Raw genomic sequence first — 24,388 nt, 5'->3', positions numbered from 1 at the left:
GCAGGGGCCACGGGGTCCGGCGGGGTATAAGGAGACATTTAATCTCTCAGGGCGGCTCCGTGCCTCGTGCTGCACGTTAGTGAAAGGAGTGCGAAGGGTTATCTGGTGACGCAGTCTGCAGATTAGTCATCGTACGAGGAGCAAAGTCTGCGCAGGAGCGGGGTGAGTGTGTGTGAGTGTATGGTGTCGGGGTGAGTGTATGGTGTCGGGGTGAGTGTGTGTGAGTGTATGGTGTCGGGGTGAGTGTGTGCGAGTGTATGGTGTTAGGGTGAGTGAGTGATTGGATGGTGTCGGGGTGAGTGTATGGTGTTGGGGAGAGTGTGTGTGAGTGTATGGTGTTGGGGTGAGTGTATGGTGTTGGGGAGAGTGTGTGTGAGTGTTTGGTGTTGGGGAGAGTGTGTGTGAGTGTATGGTGTCGGGGTGAGTGTGTGTGAGTGTATGGTGTCGGGGTGAGTGTGTGTGAGTGTATGGTGTCGGGGTGAGTGTGTGCGAGTGTATGGTGTTGGGGTGAGTGAGTGATTGGATGGTGTCGGGGTGAGTGTATGGTGTTGGGGAGAGTGTGTGTGAGTGTATGGTGTCGGGGTGAGTGTATGGTGTCGGGGTGAGTGTGTGTGAGTGTATGGTGTCGGGGTGAGTGTGTGCGAGTGTATGGTGTTAGGGTGAGTGAGTGATTGGATGGTGTCGGGGTGAGTGTATGGTGTTGGGGAGAGTGTGTGTGAGTGTATGGTGTTGGGGTGAGTGTATGGTGTTGGGGAGAGTGTGTGTGAGTGTTTGGTGTTGGGGAGAGTGTGTGTGAGTGTATGGTGTCGGGGTGAGTGTGTGTGAGTGTATGGTGTCGGGGTGAGTGTGTGTGAGTGTATGGTGTCGGGGTGAGTGTGTGCGAGTGTATGGTGTTGGGGTGAGTGAGTGATTGGATGGTGTCGGGGTGAGTGTATGGTGTTGGGGAGAGTGTGTGTGAGTGTATGGTGTTGGGTGAGTGTGTGAGTGTATGGTGTTGGGTGAGTGTGTGTGTGAGTGTATGGTGTCGGGGTGAGGGTGAGTGTGCGTGTACAGGGACGGTTCACCCAGAAGTCCCTATTTTTTTCTTTATAGCCAAAGGCCCCGGCCCTGTCTCTAGCGCTGAGCACACTATCTGCTGGGCCCCGGGGGGGTGTGACCCCATGTGCCCCGTTTCCCAGGGCGGTGCATGCGCAGTGCTGCCCCCGCCAGGCCCGGATTTAGCGCTGCTCTCCCAGTGCGCTAGCAATCACACCAGAACTCGCACGCGCACCTTTACGGCGTTCTGACGCGCGTTCCAAGCCTCATTCCCGTGACGTGCGCCGTCTTGTGGTTGCAGCGACGAACTGCAGGACATTTGGTCTCAACAGGATCCCGTAGCGAAACTGGAGCGCGAGAGCCTGGACTCGGAGCTTCCACCGTGATCCGGAGTGAGGGAGAGGAGAAGATTAATGAGGAGAGGAGAGGAGAGGAGGTTAGTGTGTAGAGAAGCAGTATGGGGGGGTATCAGGGTGGGGGTATTAGGGAGGCCTCAGCCCCCCCCACCACAAACTAACCGTAACCCCTGAAATACGTGAAAAAAAGTGCAGTTTGATTGTGCTGTGAGCCACGGGACCCGGCGCCGCCACCTCGTCACAACCGGAATGGAGCAGCCACAATATGTCACGACTGCAAAGGACACGGCGGCTCCCCGGGCGTCGGCGACGGGCACTCTGGCTCCCCGGGCGTCGGCGACGGGCACTCCGGCTCCCTGGGCACTCCGGCTCCCCGGGCGTCGGCGACGGGCACTCCGGCTCCCTGGGCCTCAGGGACGGGCACTCCGGCTCCCTGGGCCTCAGGCTTTGTTGCCTCCAACATGAGATTTATTGCTCCAAGGTTGTCATTTATTATTATTCGCGACATGGCAGGACACGCCACGCGGACATTCATGTGCTGCCACGCGGACATTCATGTGCTGCCACGCGGACATACATGTGATAAAGCGCTTCCCGCTATCCTCCCGGAGATTTCCATCTGTAGCGGAGGATCGGCGTCGCCGGGAAGCCACGTGCCGCTTCTCTGTATTTATAATGTTTCTTTTCTGGGTCTCCCTCCAGCTCTGATGTCACGTGACGCCACGATCACCGTGCGATTGGTTCGCTCCTTTGAGCACCGCAACTTCCGCCCCGTCGTGTACCATGACGTGAAACTGGATCAGCGCGTGTCTGAGTTCCTGCAGCATGTGAAGAGAGGTACGGTAACCCCACACCTACCACTCACAGCCTGACCGGCGTGGCCCACGGCATGGAGTTTATTCACTAAACCAAGAAACCTCCCGTCTGCCTTATTCATAACACTGGGCCGGCCCTGTACCATGTATACGTACTGCGGGAAGTGCTAGCTGATTTAACTATACATTATACAGGGGCCGGTCACTGATTTAACTATACATTATACAGGGGCCGGTCACTGATTTATCTATACATTATACAGGGGCCGTCTCACTGATTTATCTATACATTATACAGGGGGCCGGTCACTGATTTATCTATACATTATACAGGGGCCGGCTCACTGATTGATCTATACATTATACAGGGGCCGGTCACTGATTTATCTATACATTATACAGGGACCGGCTCGCTGATTTATCTATACATTATACAGGGGCCGGTCACTGATTTATCTATACATTATACAGGGGCTGGTCACTGATTTATCTATACATTATACAGGGGGGCCGGTCACTGATTTATCTATACATTATACAGGGGGCCGGTCACTGATTTATCTATACATTATACAGGGGCCGGTCACTGATTTATCTATACATTATACAGGGGCCGGTCACTGATTTATCTATACATTATACAGGGGCCGGTCACTGATGTAATTATACATTATACAGGGCCGGTCACTGATTTATCTATACATTATACAGGGGCCGGCCGCTGATTTATCTATACATTATACAGGGGCCGGTCACTGATTTATTTATACATTATACAGGGGGCCGGTCACTGATTTAACTATACATTATACAGGGGGCCGGTCACTGATTGATCTATAAATTATACAGGGGCCGGTCACTGATTTATCTATACATTATACAGGGGCCGGCTCACTGATTGATCTATACATTAAACAGGGGCCGGTCACCGATTTATCTATACATTATACAGGGGGCCGGTCACTGATTTATCTATACATTATACAGGGGGCCGGTCACTGATTTATCTATACATTATACAGGGGCCGGCTCGCTGAGTTAACTATTTGTTTGCAGATGTTGCCACAAGAGCAGGATTGCCGCCTCCGTTTCGGACGTACTCGTACGGTGAGTTGAAGGTATATTCCGATATTTGGGAGTTTTAGTATTTTCGTTCCCTGACTGTCCCTCTTGGCGTCTGGACCTGTGAGCCGTCCGTGTCCTTTCAGAGGTCCACGTGGAGGGGGGGTAAACTCTTCCAGGTGAGCTTCTCGCTCCGGTTTCTCCTTTCAGCCGTTGCCGGTTAGGCGTTTGGTGTTTGCCGAACGTGGAATCTTTTGCTGCCTCCGATATTCTCCGCGTGGAAGATCTGGGATCCGGAACAGGATGGTTGACGTGGAAGTGGGGTGGAGAGTTTGGGGAGTAACGTGGGTTGCGCTTTTGCTTTAGCGGATGGAGTCTGTTTCCACGTCCTTTCTTCTTCTTCTGGGTATAACTCAGAGTCCGGACCCTCGCGGTGTCTGAGCCACAACCGTCCTTCCTCCTCACGCTTCTCCTCTGTTTTCTAGATACCATGAAGATCATTCACCAAGCCCACGGATCTAAGGTACCTAAAACACAGTGAGAGGCCACGAGTCGTCTGCTAATGAGGGGGTGGCCAAAACCAGCACTTTATAACTTAAAATGCTGAATAGATATATATATAATTATATACTAGAGCCCGTTGGCTGAGCCCAGGAACTAAAGAGAAGCTCTAACCTGTAGAGTGTAGAGGTGAGCTCACGGCGGCCGGGTACGTGGGTGAGGGTTTGCCACGTTGGAGCTATATGGACACGAGAGTAGCCGCTACGTCTTTAATGTTCGCAAGTTTTGAAAAAATAAACAAAAAAGTTAGAGTTAAAGTAGATGAGCGATAACGGCGCGGGGAATGAGCTTCACGGAATCTCTCGCTTTGTGCAGACGAATGAATTAGTGGTGAGTTTGGAAGACGACAACAAGCTGCTTCTCCACGAAGACCAAACCCTGCGAGAAGCCGGCGTAGGTAAGGGGGCATCTGACGCCTCGCGAGGAATACATTTATGGAAATGCTGGGAGGGAGAGGGGGGACAGTGCGCTCGCTGCCGGGATGTGGCCGACGTGCCACGAAACGCCTGTGCGGAGCTTGTAAAGAGTTCAGGAGAACTCTTTAATGGGAACCGGGCGCGCGTTACTGAGCTCGCTACGCGTTGTACAGCGCCATAGCATATGTTGGAGCCTCATGCAGCAGTTTTTTAGTTGGTGCTGTAACAGACGGTGTCTGCTTTGGGTGTCGCGTGGCAGGCGGCAGGGCTGTAGCGTTTACCATCGTGTCGTGGACCGTTAGTTTTTTTTAACAGAAAGGGTTAGAGGGGCCCCAGTGGCCCTTAGTTGGGATTTGGTGAGGTTCCGCGGCGCAGAGGGTTTTTGGGGTAGTCCTGGCGCAAGAAAGCTCCGAGGAGTGTATGGAAGTCCGTGCGAAGGGTATTTCGGGCCATTGTTGGCCCTCGTCCAGTGCTTTGGGGAACGTGGCGCCTGCGCGGTGGAGCCGCCGCTTTAAAAAGAATAAAAATGCAGGATGGATTTTGAGGTTCGATTGATGTTTGTCCCGGCTGAGCGCCCCGTAAGAGGGAGGTGAAAGGGTTAAGCTGAATATTCTGCCACGGGGGTAGAGATCGGCTCCGTGACCCGCTGCGGTGACATCGTGGCGACTGCTGGAGCCTCCGGAGTCCCCGGTGGATAATTAGCGGCGTTTGAAGCCAATTTGCGAGCCGCTTTGCATATTCCTCGAGCTTCATGAATGAATCATCTCACCTCGCGGCGGCCGTTTGGGAGAATGCAGAGCGGCGGCAAAAATCTTCCACGGCTCCGAGTGCGTGATACACGGGAATATCACGCCTGGGGTAATATGAAACGCCGATCTATCCTGGTACGAATGCCCGCTATTGCAGGGAAGGTAAAGAGTTAAAATGCCCCCTTACTCCCTGGCCACCAAATCTTCATAAAGTGGAGCGTGGCTCTCTGCCTGGCCCCCCGTGCTGTACTCTCCGTTTATCGGGCTGCGCTGTGGCTCTGTTGCCCCGGGGCCGGGTGGGGGGCATTTCTCGGGTTGCTGGCAGTGGGTTCGTGAATTCGCGGTTTAACTTTAATAAAAACTCTGTTTGCCCCGCAGCCCACGAGACCGAGGTGGCGCTCTTCTGTGCCCAGGACTACCAAGCCTACAAAGCCCACCCTGTGTGCACGTGGTGAGCGGGACCCCCTGACCCCACGGAGCCTGTGCCACACCGGAGCTCCGCAGAAAGCTGCCAGCAGGGGGAGCCACCGATCGACTCGTTCACTCGTCCCATTAACCCTCCGGGGACGTTTGCCTTGCTACCCACAAACGCCGCAGACCTGTGGGAACGTGATCCTGGCGTGTGACCGTGTGCTTAGCGTGTGGAAATATTTATTTTTGTTAAGTTTCAAACATAAATTTATTAACTCTTAATGTGTTTTCTGCCGTCTTTATTAAGCTCTTTGGTTGGCGAGGGGGAGAGTAAAGCCGGAGCGGGTCGTGGCAGACGCTGCATTGGACAGCATTCGTCCTTCCCATGGCCCGTGATGTCATCGTGTGGCTACTTGTACCCCGCGGTAGGGCAGTCACAGGGGGTATTATACAGGCAGCTGGGTATTAGCAGTAATGGGGCTATGATCTGCGGGCAGCGACCCGGTGTTACACGCGTGTGAGGACCTGTATCCCTGTGTATGTTCTGACCGTGTTCCACAGACCCGTGTCGGGGAGCGTGTAATACGGGGATACTGGGGGTATTTGGCGATTCCCCTCCGACGGTCTCAGTAACTCCAGATCCCCGGGGAGGGGGCCGCAGCTTCTCAAAAACCCGACACCAGAGAAGGTCGGTTCAGCTTTATTTATTAAGGCACAGAGATAATAAACTGTATGCAGAAAACACGCCGACTCCGTGAGCCCCGCGTGTGCCGACTCCGTGAGCCCCGCGTGTGCCGACTCCGTGAGCCCCGCGTGTGCCGGCACGTTATTCCTGAGCCGCCTCAGAGGAACTCGTCGATCCGGTCTGCTGTTCCTCACGGGGTCCTAATTCCGCTCGTTTTATGTCCCAGTACAGCGCTGAGCTCAATGACATCATACGGATGGTGATGTCAGGCAGTTGGGGGCAAACCCTGACAGGAGATACCCTTCAAATACCGCCTCGGCCCAAATACCTCCCGCGTCGTCCTTAAACTAGAATTCATGGTTCTGCCGTTAAATTAAAGCTGCAGTCCCAATGCCGCCGGGGCAAAAGAATTATCCGTGGGGGCTTTGGGTCGCGCAGCATCTTCTATAATTACCCCGGAGGTGGCACTAGAGGTCCGGATGTCGGCTCCAGGGGGGTTCAGCGGCATCTGTGCCCATTGCCAGCGTTCATTGTTACCCGTAATCTTGTGTGTGTGTGTGTGTGTGGGGGGGTAAATAGTGCATTTCTGGAAACCTGTTATTTGCCCTTTTTGGGGCAGGGTTATCTAAACGCTGCTCGCACTTTGGGCTAATTCGGCGTCGGTTTGCGCAGCGAACGTCACGCGTCTTCCCTTTTCCCATCCTCTGCGGATCAGCGTCAGCCTCGTGTCGACACACGGCAGGAGGAGCACCATCTTCCCCAAAATAATAGCAAAGGGGACTGCGAGGGTGAGCGTGAAGGTCGGGGGCAGGAAGAACTTGTAGTGAGAGCGGAGAAACGCGCGTCTCCAGCCGAACGTGAGCGTGTGTAGAGTGCCGAGTATCAGCGCGGCAAATCCCAGCTTCGACTGCGAGGACAAAAACGGGTTCAGGAGTTAAAACAGATGCATTTTATATCGCCGTCATACTCCGCAGCGCTGTACAATGTGTGTTATTATTTATATATCGCCGTCATACTCCGCAGCGCTGTACAATGTGTTATTATTATTTATATATCGCCGTCATACTCCGCAGCGCTGTACAATGTGTTATTATTATTATTTATATATCGCCGTCATACTCCGCAGCGCTGTACAATGTGTGTTATTATTATTTATATATCGCCGTCATACTCCGCAGCGCTGTACAATGTGTGTTATTATTATTTATATATCGCCGTCATACTCCGCAGCGCTGTACAATGTGTGTTATTATTATTATTTATATATCGCCGTCATACTCCACAGCGCTGTACAATGTGTTATTATTATTTATATATCACCGTCATACTCCGCAGCGCTGTACAATGTGTGTTATTATTATTTATATATCGCCGTCATACTCCGCAGCGCTGTACAATGTGTTATTATTTATATATCGGCGTCATACTCCGCAGCGCTGTACAATGCGTGTTATTATTATTTATATATCGGCGTCATACTCCGCAGCGCTGTACAATGCGTGTTATTATTATTTATATATCGCCGTCATACTCCGCAGCGCTGTACAATGTGTTATTATTATTATTTATATATCGCCGTCATACTCCGCAGCGCTGTACAATGTGTTATTATTATTTATATATCGCCGTCATACTCCGCAGCGCTGTACAATGTGTGTTATTATTATTTATATATCGCCGTCATACTCCGCAGCGCTGTACAATGTGTTATTATTATTTATATATCGCCGTCATACTCCGCAGCGCTGTACAATGTGTTATTATTATTTATATATCGCCGTCATACTCCGCAGCGCTGTACAATGTGTTATTATTATTTATATATCGCCGTCATACTCCGCAGCGCTGTACAATGTGTGTTATTATTATTTATATATCGCCGTCATACTCCGCAGCGCTGTACAACGGGAGGATATTGTGATATTTATTAGAAATATCTCTACAAGCGCTGCCCGCGGCGTTTAAACGGCTGGAACTTTCCGACCAATCAGAGATCAGCGATTTTACGACTTTTGGGCCGGTGACCAAAATCACCAAACTCACCTGGATGAAGCTGAATTCTCTCCAGTTGAGCGAGTTTCCGACGGACGGTAAGGAAGCGACGGCGAGGATGGCGAGGGTGCCGAGCGCGATGATCCCCAGAGAGACGTAAATCTCCATCCTCCAGACCTCCTCCTCCACCCAGACGCCGCTCGCGTTCGCCTTCATCTAAACGGGGCAAGGAGATGAGGATCACGCGGGGCACTCGGCTACGCTGATTCCGCGGGGACCTGGAGGGTATTAATAATGCCCCCTCGGCATCTGCCCCACCGCGCCCCTTGACTGGATCTAAAAGGGCCGCAGTCGCCGCTGCTTATTCTCATAAAAGGGGCAGATTGAAACGTGGGGTACAAACGCCCCCCCCAGACCCCCCGCTCCTCGGGGGACGGCTCTCACCTGCTTCACAGCTTCATTAATGAGGAGGTAGCGAGCGGAGCGGCGCATGGGCAAGCACAGGCTGTAGACGGCATGCAGAGACGCGCAGAAGAAACTGGTCAGCCCCATCTGCTTCCGGTGCTTCAGCCACCCGTCCAGCCAGCCGGGGAAGCGCCGGTACTTGGTGCCGTAATGCAGCTGGTAAAACGCGGCCAGGATTCCCGGCAAGTAAACCAGGGACAGCAGGACGTAGGCCACGCAGGGAAGGGTGACGTTCACCAACTTGACGGGCATCGTGTAGAAAGCGTTCTTCTTCTCCACGAGGTACGGGTGCAGGACTCCGCGCACAAAATTATAACCATAGAAGAAGACGAAGAGGCCGGCGGCGAGCAGGACGGGCATTTTCCAGGAGGGCAGGAGGCGCAGAGGGACGTTCTCGATGTCACGAGCCGCACACAGGGCCCCCATATCCACCGGAATGAACCCCATCCCGCGGGCCACCAACGAGACGCGGCTCCTGGCCTCGGGACTGTCAGAGCAGATCAGCACCTGAAACGGCAACGGGTCGGTATCAGAGGGTCAACGGTCTGTAACCGGCCGTCTTCTCCATTCCTGGAGCTCTAGGGAAGGGTTCCTGGGGGTCTGTGTCTGTCATAGAAGTATGTCCCCCCCCGAGACCACCTTAAGGATACCGCATGTTCTCATCGTAATATCCAATCAATTAATGACATCACGCCTTTAACGTTACGCTATGACATCACAGTGTTACAGAACGCTCTCACCTGCTTGTTACCGTCTTGGGGTCCGGACTGCAGGGCCCAGGCTGACACCACGTTGAACCCTTTCACCACGTGGCATTTTGGCAGGAGGGAGGCCAGATACTCGGCGTTGGACTCCCCGTGGAGGTTAATCTCGTGGTTGTTGCTGACGTCGACCAGGACTTTCCCCGCCAGCGCGTCCGAGAAGCGGCTCAGCGTGGGATAATGCTCTCGGAACATGGCCACGAACAGCAGGTCGGCGCGTTTCGCCGCGTCCTCCTGCAGCGTGACCTCCACCTCCGCCGGGAACAGCGCCGCGCTTCGCTTGGGGTTCCTGCTCCCGACCACCACCTTGAACCCCGCGAAGAGCAGGCGGGCGGCCAGCGACCGGGCGAAGTCTCCGGAACCCAGGATCCCGACGGTGTCTCCGTGCGGCAGGACGCGCGGCGTGGCGCCTTCCACGGGATCAGCGGACAGCAGGGGCTTCGCCATGTCTGACTGCACCATGCTGCGAGAGACAACCGAGAGCGATGAACGGGGGACTCGCGTGGCCTGTGCTCTTTCCCAATTACCCCTCTGCCAGCAGTAAATACCCGCCCCGGCGGTGCGGACACCGTACGGCCCCAACGTGGCATTGGATATACAGCTTTGGGGGAACCCATCCCCCGGTGTACCCCACGGCACAACTTCAACTCCCATCACACGCATCTTCACGCAACCCACCACCCCACGCCACGCGCCGGCTCTGCTCATTCAATGGGGATTTAAATTCAACGCGCCATACACAGCGTACACACAACGTACACACAGCGTACACAACACACACAGCGTACACACAACACACAGCGTACACAACATACACAGCGTACACACAAACATACACACAGCATACACAGCGTACACACAAAACACACAATATACCCACAGCGTACACACAACGTACACACACAGTGTACAAAACACACACATCATACACACAACTCACACAATGTACAAAACACACACCACACATACAGCGTACACACAACGCACACAACTGGGCATGTTAACCGGGAAATCATCAGGAAGGCGGCACCGGCAGCTACCTACAAGATATGCAAAGGACTGTCCAAAAGAGCTTACAATCTAAACAGCCGTGAGCTGCGGCTACCTGGGGGGCATTTACCCCTCTTGCTGGAGACTCCCGGCAGGGAATTACCCCGGGGGGGGGTTACTGTAATAATTAAGGAAATAAGTGAAAATAATAATAATCGAGGAGCAGTCGGGTCTCCGTGGCGACGTTATCCCGAAATCGATGCCAGCGGAGGATTTTCCTGTTCTTACCCCTGAGGGGCAGACGGGGTCACTTTACACCCCATTTTTATGTCTGATGGGTCGGGGTCTTACCACTCAGTCCATGCGCGGGTCTGGAGGGTGGCCTGGCGCTGGAAGCTGTCTGTCTGTCTCTCTGCCGGCTGCCGGCTTTATCACCGCTGAGCGGCCGGCTGCACATGCTGACCCTGCAACATGCGCGGGGCGTGTCCGGGTCCGGCCCTCGATACGGGGTATTTGACACCCAGATAGTCGGCAGGACGCTGCCCTCTGATGTCAGATATCGGGTGGTCGGGAGGGTGACTGCGGGGGGCGATGTTTAGAGGACACGCATGTTTCATGTCACTGAGCGGCGCATGCAGTCGGGCAAAGCCCCGGTGGGCCAATGCCCCCCACCTGTGCCATTTATTGCCCTATCAGAGCCCAACTCCCGTCCCAATCCATCCGCGGGGGGGTTTATCTGTCGCACACAGTGTGGGGGGCAGCACTGAGTAGGTGAGCTGCTAATTGCAAGCTCTTCAGAACAGATGCAGAACAGAGCATCGCACTCAAACCGGGGCAATAACAGAGCATCACACTCAAACCGGGGCAATAACAGAGCATCGCACTCAAACCGGGGCAATAACAGAGCATCGCACTCAAACCGGGGCAATAACAGAGCATCGCACTCAAACCGGGGCAATAACAGAGCATCGCACTCAAACCGGGGCAATAACAGAGCATCGTACTCAAACCGGGGCAATAACAGAGCATCGCACTCAAACCGGGGCAATAACAGAGCATCGCACTCAAACCGGGGCAATAACAGAGCATCGCACTCAAACCGGGGCAATAACAGAGCATCGCACTCAAACCGGGGCAATAACAGAGCATCGTACTCAAACCGGGGCAATAACAGAGCATCGCACTCAAACCGGGGCAATAACAGAGCATCGCACTCAAACCGGGGCAATAACAGAGCATCGCACTCAAACCGGGGCAATAACAGAGCATCGCACTCAAACCGGGGCAATAACAGAGCATCGCACTCAAACCGGGGCAATAACAGAGCATCGCACTCAAACCGGGGCAATAACAGAGCATCGCACTCAAACCGGGGCAATAACAGAGCATCGCACTCAAACAGGGGCAATAACAGAGCATCGCACTCAAACCGGGGCAATAACAGAGCATCGCACTCAAACCGGGGCAATAACAGAGCATCGCACTCAAACCGGGGCAATAACAGAGCATCGCACTCAACCCGGGCCAATAACAGAGCATCGCACTCAAACCGGGGCAATAACAGAGCATCGCACTCAACCCGGGGCAATAACAGAGCATCGCACTCAAACCGGGGCAATAACAGAGCATCGCACTCAAACCGGGCCAATAACAGAGCATCGCACTCAAACCGGGGCAATAACAGAGCATCGCACTCAAACCGGGGCAATAACAGAGCATCGCACTCAAACCGGGCCAATAACAGAGCATCGCACTCAACCCGGGGCAATAACAGAGCATCGCACTCAAACCGGGGCAATAACAGAGCATCGCACTCAAACCGGGGCAATAACAGAGCATCGCACTCAAACCGGGGCAATAACAGAGCATCGCACTCAAACCGGGGCAATAACAGAGCATCGTACTCAACCCGGGGCAATAACAGAGCATCGCACTCAAACCGGGGCAATAACAGAGCATCGCACTCAAACCGGGCCAATAACAGAGCATCGCACTCAAACCGGGGCAATAACAGAGCATCGCACTCAAACCGGGGCAATAACAGAGCATCGTACTCAACCCGGGGCAATAACAGAGCATCGCACTCAAACCGGGGCAATAACAGAGCATCGCACTCAAACCGGGGCAATAACAGAGCATCGCACTCAAACCGGGCCAATAACAGAGCATCGCACTCAAACCGGGGCAATAACAGAGCATCGCACTCAAACCGGGGCAATAACAGAGCATCGCACTCAACCCGGGGCAATAACAGAGCATCGCACTCAAACCGGGGCAATAACAGAGCATCGCACTCAAACCGGGGCAATAACAGAGCATCGCACTCAACCCGGGGCAATAACAGAGCATCGCACTCAAACCGGGGCAATAACAGAGCATCGCACTCAAACCGGGGCAATAACAGAGCATCGCACTCAAACCGGGGCAATAACAGAGCATCGCACTCAAACCGGGGCAATAACAGAGCATCGCACTCAAACCGGGGCAATAACAGAGCATCGCACTCAACCCGGGGCAATAACAGAGCATCGCACTCAACCCGGGGCAATAACAGAGCATCGCACTCAAACCGGGGCAATAACAGAGCATCGCACTCAACCCGGGGCAATAACAGAGCATCGCACTCAAACCCGGGGCAATAACAGAGCATCGCACTCAAACCGGGGCAATAACAGAGCATCGCACTCAAACCGGGGCAATAACAGAGCATCGCACTCAACCCGGGGCAATAACAGAGCATCGCACTCAACCCGGGGCAATAACAGAGCATCGCACTCAAACCGGGGCAATAACAGAGCATCACACTCAACCCGGGGCAATAACAGAGCATCGCACTCAAACCGGGGCAATAACAGAGCATCGCACTCAAACCCGGGGCAATAACAGAGCATCGCACTCAAACCGGGGCAATAACAGAGCATCGCACTCAACCCGGGGCAATAACAGAGCATCGCACTCAAACCGGGGCAATAACAGAGCATCGCACTCAAACCGGGCCAATAACAGAGCATCGCACTCAAACCGGGGCAATAACAGAGCATCGCACTCAACCCGGGGCAATAACAGAGCATCGCACTCAAACCGGGGCAATAACAGAGCATCGCACTCAAACCGGGGCAATAACAGAGCATCGCACTCAAACCGGGCCAATAACAGAGCATCGCACTCAACCCCGGGCAATAACAGAGCATCGCACTCAAACCCGGGGCAATAACAGAGCATCGCACTCAAACCGGGGCAATAACAGAGCATCGCACTCAAACCGGGGCAATAACAGAGCATCGCACTCAACCCGGGGCAATAACAGAGCATCGCACTCAAACCAGGCCAATAACAGAGCATCGCACTCAAACCGGGGCAATAACAGAGCATTGCACTCAAACCGGGGCAATAACAGAGCATCGCACTCAAACCGGGGCAATAACAGAGCATCGCACTCAAACCGGGGCAATAACAGAGCATCGCACTCAAACCGGGCCAATAACAGAGCATCGCACTCAACCCGGGGCAATAACAGAGCATCGCACTCAAACCGGGGCAATAACAGAGCATCGCACTCAAACCGGGGCAATAACAGAGCATCGCACTCAACCCGGGGCAATAACAGAGCATCGCACTCAAACCGGGGCAATAACAGAGCATCGCACTCAAACCGGGGCAATAACAGAGCATCGCACTCAAACCGGGGCAATAACAGAGCATCGCACTCAAACCGGGGCAATAACAGAGCATCGCACTCAAACCGGGGCAATAACAGAGCATCGTACTCAAACCAGGGCAATAACAGAGCATCGCACTCAAACCGGGGCAATAACAGAGCATCGCACTCAAACCGGGGCAATAACAGAGCATCGCACTCAAAACTCACTATGGCAACGGGTGGAATGTGATGAGATCATCCTAAAGTCTTTGACTCTATAACCCCAATGCGCCTGAGCAGGGCTGGCAGGGCTACAGGGGTACAATCGATAATATACCCTAAAAGGGGGCACTCTATAGGCGGGGAGCAGTATGATTAGATGCCCTGAGGGGGGCACTATATGGGGGTACAGTATGATTAGATACCCTGGGGGCACTATATGGGGGTACAGTATGATAAGATACCCTGGGGGCACTATATGGGGGTACAGTATGATTAGATACCCTAGGGGGCACTATATGGGGGTACAGTATGATTAGATACCCTGGGGGCACTATATGGGGGTACAGTATGATACGATACACTGGGGGGCACTATATGGGGGTACAGTATTATTAGATACCCTGGGGGCACTATATGGGGGTACAGTATTATTAGATACCCTAGGGGGCACTATATGGGGGTACAGTATTATTAGATACCCTGGGGGCACTATATGGGGGTACAGTATGATACGATACACAGGGGGGCACTATATGGAGGTACAGTATTATAAGATACCCTGGGGGCACTATATGGGGGTACAGTATGATTAGATACCCGGGGGGCACTACATGGGGGTACAGTATGATTAGATACCCTGGGGGGGCACTATATGGGGGTACAGTATGATAAGATACACTGGGGGGGCACTATATGGGGGTACAGTATGATTAGATACCCTAGGGGCACTATATGGGGGTACAGTATGATAAGATACCCTGGAGAGGGCACCATATGGGGGTACAGTATGATTAGATACCCTGGGGGCACTATATGGGGGTACAGTATGATTAGATACCCTGGGGGCACTATATGGGGGTACAGTATGATTAGATACACTGGGGGGCACTATATGGGGGTACAGTATGATTAGATACCCGGGGGGGGCACTATATGGGGGTACAGTATGATTAGATACACTGGGGGGACACTATATGGGGGTACAGTATGATTAGATACCCGGGGGGGGCACTATATGGGGGTACAGTATGATTAGATACACTGGGGGGCACTATATGGGGGTACAGTATGATTAGATACCCGGGGGGGGCACTATATGGGGGTACAGTATGATTAGATACACTGGGGGGCACTATATGGGGGTACAGTATGATTAGATACACTGGGGGGGCACTATATGGGGGTACAGTATGATTAGATACACTGGGGGGCACTATATGGGGGTACAGTATGATTAGATACACTGGGGGGCACTATATGGGGGTACAGTATGATTAGATACCCGGGGGGGCACTATATGGGGGTACAGTATGATTAGATACACTGGGGGGACACTATATGGGGGTACAGTATGATTAGATACCCGGGGGGTAGTTGCTTGGGCCCCCGTGTCCTCACTGACCTGCTTCCGCGTGTTTCCAAAACGGCAAAACCGAGGGCGGGGAACCAGGGGAGGGGCGGGGCGAGGGGCGGGGCTCTGAGAGTGATTCAAAGTTACAAATGTGTGAGAAAGTATAACAACCTGTGATACATAATAACAGTGTGTGTGATACAGCAGGGTGTGATACATAATAACAGTGTGTGTGATACAGCAGGGTGTGATACATAATAACAGTGTGTGTGATACAGTGTGTGCTGCTATATGTGTGTGATACAGCAGGGTGTGATACAGCAGGGTGTGATACAGCAGGCTGTGATACATAATAACAGTGTATGTGATACAGCAGGGTGTGATACATAATAACAGTGTGTGTGATACAGCAGGGTGTGATACATAATAACAGTGTGTGTGATACAGTGTGTGCTGCTATATGTGTGTGATACAGCAGGGTGTGATACAGCAGGGTGTGATACATAATAACAGTGTGTGTGATACAGCAGGGTGTGATACATAATAACAGTGTGTGTGATACAGCAGGGTGTGATACATAATAACAGTGTGTGTGATACGGTGTGTGCTGCTATATGTGTGTGATACAGCAGGGTGTGATACAGCAGGGTGTGATACAGCAGGGTGTGATACATAATAACAGTGTGTGTGTGATACTGTATGTGTGTGTGTGTGATACAATAGGATGTGCTGCTATATGTGTGTGATACTGTGTGTGTGTTAACTTGTGTGAAACTATGTGTGAAACAGCAGGGTGTGATACTATGTGTGTGTGAAACAGCAGGGTGTGATACTGTGTGTGTGTGTAATACAGCAGGGTGTGATACTGTGTGTGTGTGTAATACAGCAGGGTGTGATGCTGTATGTGTTGATCCATAATAACAGTGTGTGTGTTATACTGTGTGTGTGATACTGTGTGTGTGTGACACTGTGTATGAGTGTGACACTGTGTGTGTGACACTGTGTGTGTGATACTGTGTGCATGATACTGTGTGTGTGTGACACTGTGTGTGATACTGTGTGTGTGCGTGACACTGTGTGTGACACTGTGTGTGATACTGTGTGTGTGCGTGACACTGTGTGTGATACTGTGTGTGTGATACTGTGTGTGTGACACTGTGTGTGATACTGTGTGTGTGACACTGTGTGTTATACTGTGTGTGTGATACTGTGTGTGTGACACTGTGTGTGATACTGTGTGTGTGACACTGTGTGTTATACTGTGTGTGTGACACTGTGTGTTATACTGTGTGTGTGATACTGTGTGTGTGACACTGTGTGTGATACTGTGTGTGTGACACTGTGTGTTATACTGTGTGTGTGATACTGTGTGTGTGACACTGTGTGTGATACTGTGTGTGTGTGTGTGACACTGTGTGTGATACTGTGTGTGTGACACTGTGTGTTATACTGTGTGTGTGATACTGTGTGTGTGACACTGTGTGTGATACTGTGTGTGTGTGTGACACTGTGTGTGATACTGTGTGTGTTCGTGACACTGTGTGTGATACTGTGTGTGCATGACGCTGTATCTTTGTATATTGTTAAGCTGTTGTTACTGTTTGTGATGTTGTTGTAACTTGGTGACAGCAGTAAGTTTCCGTGGTGTTTGCGTGTTATCTGTCCCGGCAGGCGGGGTCCACGCGCACCGGCAGCCATATCAGTGGCCCCCAGCCGGGTGTCAGCGGCCAGCTCTGGGTCTGGGCTCCTTATCAGGTGATGTGGCTTCTGGTAAATGGGTACATCTAATACCCCTCCCTGGGGTATATCATATAACAATATATAATAATAATCCTAACAATATATAATAATATAATATATTATAATAAAAATAACAAAAATATAATAATAATAATAATAATAATATAATGTATATAATGACAATGATATAATATTTAATAATATATACAATAATAATATAATAATAATATAAAAATAATATAATAATATATACAATAATAATATAATAATAATAAAAAATAATGTATATAATGACAATGATATAATATTTAATAATATATACAATAATAATATAATAATAATATAATAATATATACAATAATAATATAATAATATATATATAATAATATAATAATAATAATAATAAAATAATGTATATCATGACAATGATATAATATTTAATAATATATACAATAATATAATAATAATAATAATATAATAATAATAATATTATAATAATAATATAATAATACATACAATAATAATATAATAATATAATAATAATAATAATATAATAATAATAATAATAATATATAATAATAATATAATAATAATAATAAAATAATGTATATAATGACAATGATATAATATTTAATAATATATACAATAATAATATAATAATAATATAATAATATATACAATAATAATATAATAATATATATATAATAATATAATAATAATAATAATAAAATAATGTATATCATGACAATGATATAATATTTAATAATATATACAATAATATAATAATAATAATAATAATAATAATAATAATAATATAATAATAATAATATTATAATAATAATATAATAATACATACAATAATAATATAATAATATAATAATAATAATAATATAATAATAATAATAATATATAATAATAATATAATAATAATAATAAAATAATGTATATAATGACAATGATATAATATTTAATAATATATACAATAATAATATAATAATATATATATAATAATATAATAATAATAATATATAATAATAATATAATAATAATAATAAAATAATGTATATAATGACAATGATATAATATTTAATAATATATACAATAATATAATAATAATAATAATAATAATAATAATAATAATATATATATAGAATAAAAATCCACTGCGAGCCCAAAGACCTCAAAGGAAACGTGTCATCGGCGAGCGGATCGTTGCCACAGCAGCAGCTCATTACAGCCAGCAGAGTGTCGACACTAAATGAATACAATTTTGGGATGAAATCACAGGACTGGGTGAGAAGCCATTGCAGGAGGCACGTATGCCAACATCACTGAGCTGAACACCTGACCCTGCATGGAGTAGTCCAGACAGTGCAGTGGGTGGTGTGCAGGTGGTAGCAGCCAAATGATTCACTGAAGCACCAGGGGCTCTGGGGCCCTTCGGCGTGAGGCTTTCGCATTATTTGAGTGCAGAAACCCCTTTTCTATACGGACTGATAATTACCCATCTGGGGTAACAGAAACCCCCACTGTATTACTCTCTACCACTTCTGCTGGGAGGCTGTTCCACTTATCAACCTACCTCTCGCTAAAGTAAAACTTACTTCCGTTCCCCAGGCTCTCCATCTCGTGTTTCCCCCCCGGCGCGTTTCGCTCCCTCGCGGTCTCTTTGCGCTCGGATTGGGGGTCACTCTAGAACTTTCTAGAACGTTCTCAGCGACTGACTCTCTGCGGTTGAGGCTCTGAAGTCGCTTCAACTCCCAGCAATCTCAGCACTCCTCCCGCCGGCTGGGTGTTCTGGGAGTTGTACTCGGCAGTAGTTGGGGGGCTCTGGGGGGCAGCGATTCCGCCCCGTGTTACCGAGGGAAGCTGCGCAGGATCAGAGACGTCAAACCCAATCCGGCCACCGCCTCGTCAGCTCCTGGGGGTCCGCGGCTCGGCTGACAGATTCAGTTCAGTCCTTCCCGCTAACCGGACCCCCGGCACCGGCTGCCACGCGGGGCGGAGGGGTCACAGCTGCTGCAATCTCACCCGCCTCAGGGGTAACACAAGCCTGCGATACTGACTCTAAACGCTGCTCTTAGATTGTAAGCTCTGCGGCCCAAGCAGCTCATGATTTATTTCTCACCCTCGTCTATTAAATCAACAAATGCCCCGCAAACCATTAATACCCGGCGGGGGGGCAAAAGGCAGCCGAAGTTACTGCTTGGGGCAACTGGCAGAGGGGGTGGTAAGACGGGGCCAGCCAAGCCCCCCCGTGCACCCCCCATACCGAGGGGCAAGAGAGACCCCGATACTCCGGAGGGTGACAGCTACACACTATTACCCCAGCAATTCGCACAGCACTGTACACACTGTTACCCCAGCAATACGCACAGCACTGTACACACTATTACCCCAGCAATTCGCACAGCACTGTACACACTGTTACCCCAGCAATACGCACAGCACTGTACACACTATTACCCCAGCAATACGCACAGCACTGTACACACTGTTACCCCAGCAATACGCACAGCACTGTACACACTGTTACCCCAGCAATATGCACAGCACTGTACACACTGTTACCCCAGCAATACGCACAGCACTGTACACACTATTACCCCAGCAATACGCACAGCACTGTACACACTGTTACCCCAGCAATGCGCACAGCACTGTAAACACTATTACCCCAGCAATACACACAGCACTGTACACACTGTTCCCCAGCAATACACACAGCACTGTACACACTGTTACCCCAGCAATACGCACAGCACTGTACACACTATTACCCCAGCAATACACACAGCACTGTACACACTGTTACCCCAGCAATACGCACAGCACTGTACACACTATTACCCCAGCAATACACACAGCACTGTACACACTGTTCCCCAGCAATACACACAGCACTGTACACACTGTTACCCCAGCAATACGCACAGCACTGTACACACTGTTACGCCAGCATTACACACAGCACTGTACACACTGTTACCCCAGCAATACACACAGCACTGTACACACTGTTACCCCAGCAATACGCACAGCACTGTACACACTGTTACCCCAGCAATACACACAGCACTGTACACACTGTTACCCCAGCATTACACACAGCACTGTACACACTGTTACCCCAGCAATACACACAGCACTGTACACACTGTTACCCCAGCAATACACACAGCACTGTACACACTGTTACCCCAGCAATACACACAGCACTGTACACACTGTTACCCCAGCAATACACACAGCACTGTACACACTGTTACCCCAGCAATACGCACAGCACTGTACACACTGTTACCCCAGCAATACACACAGCACTGTACACACTGTTACGCCAGCAATACACACATCACTGTACACACTGTTACCCCAGCAATACACACAGCACTGTACACACTGTTACCCCAGGGATACCCCTCTTACTGATTTGCTTGCAGGGTTAGTGTTACTTACCCAGAGAGGATGGGGTCTGCCCCGAATTCACAGAATATACCCCTGGGTGCGACCCCTGGGACAGCAATAAATCAGTGCCGAGTATCTGCCCCCAGAGCCCCCCTTTCCTGTAGGTCAGGAAGGATAAAGTTACCCCAGTAGTACCCTGACATTGCATTCTGCCCCCCCCCCTCCCCCGGCTGTCTCTGCCCAGTTACCCCATGCATGCCCCCCTCACTCTCTGCCCTCCCCCGTCTGATCCCACCCCATCATTAACCCCTGCAGCCCCGGGGTGATACTCAGTCCCACTGCTTGCTCCGGCTCCTCCCTGTCACTCGGCTGTGTGTCCGCCGGTACAGCTGCTGCCAGTCGCCGGTCTCCTCTGCCGGGCTGCCCCTCCCTGCCAGGGCACCATTGCCCCCCCCGGGCTCGCCCCCCGCAGGCTGCTGCTGGCCCTCGGGGTGGTCATGGTCCTGCTGCTGCTCACCCCTCTGCTGCTTTTGCCCCCTCTGGGGGAGGCTCACTACGAGATGCTCGGCACCTGCCGCATGATCTGTGACCCCTACCACCCCCCAAATACCCCGGGGGAAGCCCTCCAGGACCTGAGCGGGGCCCCTCCGCCCTTCATCCAGGGGCCAAAGGGGGACCCGGGCAGGACAGGCAAGCCGGGAGCTCGGGGACCCCCAGGAGAGCCGGGACCCCCAGGAGCCAGGGGCCCCCCAGGAGAGAGGGGGGAGCCGGGCAGAGCGGGGGGGTCGGGGGGCTCGGGGGCTGTGGCCCCTGCCCTGCCCGGACCCCGCATCGCCTTCTATGTCGGGCTGAAAAGCCCCCACGAGGGGTACGAGCTGCTCAAGTTTGACGACGTTGTGACCAACGCGGGGAATCATTACGACCCCAACTCGGGCAAATTCACCTGCCCCGTCCCGGGCATCTACTACTTCACCTACCACATCCTGATGCGGGGGGGCGACGGGACCAGCATGTGGGCGGATCTGTGCAAGAACGGCCAGGTGAGGGGCAACGGGGGCAGGGGAGGGGCAACGGGGCAGGTGGGGGGCAACGGGGGCAGGTGAGGGCAAACGGGGCAGATCTGGCAACCAGGACAGCTGGGGCAACTGGGCAGGTGATTGGTAAAGGGGGCAGATCTGAGCAACTGGGGCAGGTGAGGGGCAACTGGGGCAAATCTGGGCAAGAACGGGCAGGTGAGGGGCAACGGGGGCAGGGGATGGGCAACGGGGCAGGTGGGGGGCAACGGGGGCAGGTGAGGGCAAACGGGGCAGATCTGGCAACCAGGACAGCTGGGGCAACTGGGCAGGTGATTGGTAAAGGGGGCAGATCTGAGCAACTGGGGCAGGTGAGGGGCAACTGGGGCAAATCTGGGCAAGAACGGGCAGGTGAGGGGCAACTGGGACAGATCTGTGCAAGGACAGACAGGTTGGGGGTAAAGGTTGGGGCAGAATGTGGGGTCTGCGAGTAGAGTACAGCTTTTGTTCTGTTTCTGGAGCAAATATCAGGATGAGGGGCAAAATGGGGCAATTTCAGTGACTTGCTGGATAGATGTGTTGTATGTTATTGGTTGTATTTCACGTGTTTTAGGTTGTATGTTACTGGTTATAGTACATGTGTTCACGTGTTGTGTGTTGTATGTTATTGGTTGTATTTCACGTGTTTTAGGTTGTATGTTACTGGTTATAGTACATGTGTTCACGTGTTGTGTGTTGTATGTTATTGGTTGTATTTCACGTGTTTTAGGTTGTATGTTACTGGTTATAGTACATGTGTTCACGTGTTGTATGTCGTATGTTGTATGTTGGGAGCTGTTGTCTCCCATTTATTCTCTGATCCTGGAGATTCGGACTCAGATCTGATCCCTTTGGGCTCTTGTCACCTAAATGGTGTTTTACAGGGTGACCTTGGTCCTGGCTTTGGGGGGCAGTTATTCATTTGCCCGTCCGGGACCGGTTGGTAATGGGTGCCGCAGCCCCCCCAGGGCTATATCCGCCCCAAAAGCCCTTTAAAGATCTTAATGAATGGACTGTATGTGGAGCCAGGACCAAGGGCAGATTGGGGTGGAAATGCCTCTGCTAGGGGGGCTTTGGGGTCTAAAAGCAAAATCCCAGATTGAAACCTTTAACCCCCCTAGCAGAGGCATTTCCACCCCAATCTGCCCCCCCCCCTAAACCTCAAACCTTATTCAGGAGCCGTATGTCTCTCCCATGCAGGTTTAATCCCCTCACTGTATTACCCTCTACCACTTCTGCTGGGATGCTGTGCCACTTATCTATCACCCTCTCCTGTTGTAACTTTACTCCTCTACCTCCCTCTCTCGCTCCCTCCCTTTCTCTATCCCTCTCACCTTTTCTCTTCTCTCTGAAGGAAAATCATCTCTTTATCTGACCCTCTAGTATCAGATTCGGGTGACTTATTATAACGTTTCTCTCTCTCTGTCTCTCCCCCTCTCTTCTCTCTTCTCCCCTCTCTCTCTCTCTCTCTATCTCTGTCTCTCCCCCTCTCTTCTCTCTCTCTCTTTCTGTCTCTCCCCCTCTCTTCTCTCTTCTCCCCTCTCTCTCTCTGTCTCTCCCCCTCTCTTCTCTCTCTATCTTTCTGTCTCCCCCCCCTCTCTTCTCTATCTTCTCCTCTCTCTCAGTCTCTCCCCCTCTCTTCTCTCCCCCTCCTCTCTCTTTCTGTCTCTCCCCCTCTCTTCTCACCCCTCTCTTCTCCTCTCTCTCTCTCTCTTTCTGCCACGACACGAACCTCTCCACGAACCCCCACACTTTTGCCCCCGAGCTGCCCACGGTGTCCTGTGACCCCTCGTGACGCTCTCCTCTCGTGGCAGGTACGAGCCAGCGCCATAGCTCAGGACGCGGACCAGAACTACGACTACGCGAGCAACAGCGTGGTCCTCCACCTGGACACGGGGGACGAGATCTACGTCAAGCTGGACGGAGGAAAAGCCCACGGAGGCAACAACAATAAGTACAGCACCTTCTCCGGCTTCATACTGTATCCCGACTAGGGGCCACGTCCAGGGGCCACGTCCAGGGGCTACGTCTGTCCACAGAGCCGCGCATCACATTTCATGGTGGAAATCTCAGTTTGTGCTCATGAGACACGTTAGCGTCACGAGACGTCTAACCGATCATCTTGTGTAGAACCCATTAGTGACCCACGGAGGCCACGTTCTTCATACATCAACTCCCAGTGGCCTCATCCGCCCCAGATACTCCCCTGGGGGGTGTTCATTTCCTGTGGGCTTCAGGAGCCACGCGTGTCTCCCACAGATCCCACCCTCCATACTCTACAAAAGCCACTTGTTTAAGGTCGCCTGCTAGAGGGGCCACGCATGCTCGTCATGTCCCACAAATTCCCCGACACTCTCAAGAATAGCCACCCACAGCTGCCTAACCCCGCCGGGTCCACGGCAGTGACCAAGCGAGACCACGCTCACCCGAACACCCAATCCCAGAGCCGGTGAGTCAAGGAGGGTCCGACTCGGGGTCCCTGCTGCTTCCGCTCGTGGGTTCTCTTGGTGTCGTGTCCCCATTCACTGGGCCACGCAGCGTGGTATACATCCCGTCTGATTTATTTGTTTTTGTGTGCTGTTGCTTTAACTGGTTAACCCATTTGCTGCCAGACCCATAAGCGGTGACATCACGAGACCACCATGTGAGGTCATCGCGAGGAGTCACTTTGTTCACA

At 51.3% G+C, this 24,388-nt stretch overlaps 3 protein-coding genes and 1 long non-coding RNA gene across 5 annotated transcripts; 3 read left to right on the top strand and 1 right to left on the bottom strand.

The window, feature by feature from the left end:
* Positions 1–2,097: 2,097 nt before the first annotated feature.
* Positions 2,098–5,687, top strand: C7H2orf76 (chromosome 7 C2orf76 homolog). The gene is made up of 5 exons (XM_053471628.1): positions 2,098–2,228; positions 3,263–3,313; positions 3,754–3,791; positions 4,145–4,226; positions 5,373–5,687. The coding sequence occupies exons 1-5, from the start codon at positions 2,099–2,101 to the stop codon at positions 5,447–5,449; spliced, it is 378 nt and encodes a 125-aa protein (XP_053327603.1). The 5' UTR covers position 2,098; the 3' UTR covers positions 5,450–5,687.
* A 540-nt stretch (positions 5,688–6,227) lies between these two features.
* LOC128501965 (uncharacterized) lies at positions 6,228–6,406 on the top strand. The gene is made up of 2 exons (XR_008355072.1): positions 6,228–6,275; positions 6,317–6,406. It is a non-coding gene; the product is annotated as an uncharacterized LOC128501965 (long non-coding RNA).
* A 284-nt stretch (positions 6,407–6,690) lies between these two features.
* STEAP3 (STEAP3 metalloreductase) lies at positions 6,691–15,611 on the bottom strand. Of its 2 annotated transcripts, none has more exons than XM_053471619.1 (5): positions 15,563–15,611; positions 9,288–9,771; positions 8,527–9,054; positions 8,134–8,298; positions 6,691–6,997 (listed from the first exon to the last, which is right to left on the bottom strand). In XM_053471619.1, exons 2-5 carry the CDS (start codon positions 9,768–9,770, stop codon positions 6,716–6,718), a joined length of 1,458 nt encoding a protein of 485 aa, XP_053327594.1. In that variant the 5' UTR covers position 9,771; positions 15,563–15,611; the 3' UTR covers positions 6,691–6,715. The 2 variants fall into 2 exon arrangements, with proteins under 2 accessions (XP_053327594.1, XP_053327593.1); XM_053471618.1 differs by lacking the exon at positions 15,563–15,611 and adding an exon at positions 10,650–10,765.
* Positions 9,794–23,722, top strand: C1QL2 (complement C1q like 2). Its single transcript, XM_053471158.1, has 4 exons — positions 9,794–9,878; positions 17,183–17,281; positions 20,993–21,699; positions 23,526–23,722. Exons 1-4 carry the CDS (start codon positions 9,794–9,796, stop codon positions 23,703–23,705), a joined length of 1,071 nt encoding a protein of 356 aa, XP_053327133.1. The 3' UTR covers positions 23,706–23,722.
* Positions 23,723–24,388: the final 666 nt, after the last annotated feature.

This window comes from Spea bombifrons, chromosome 7 (genome assembly GCF_027358695.1).
Source record: "Spea bombifrons isolate aSpeBom1 chromosome 7, aSpeBom1.2.pri, whole genome shotgun sequence".
NCBI lineage: Eukaryota > Metazoa > Chordata > Amphibia > Anura > Pelobatidae > Spea > Spea bombifrons.
The sequence above is the reverse complement of the archived record's forward strand: the minus strand, read 5'-3'. Positions and strand labels throughout refer to the sequence as shown.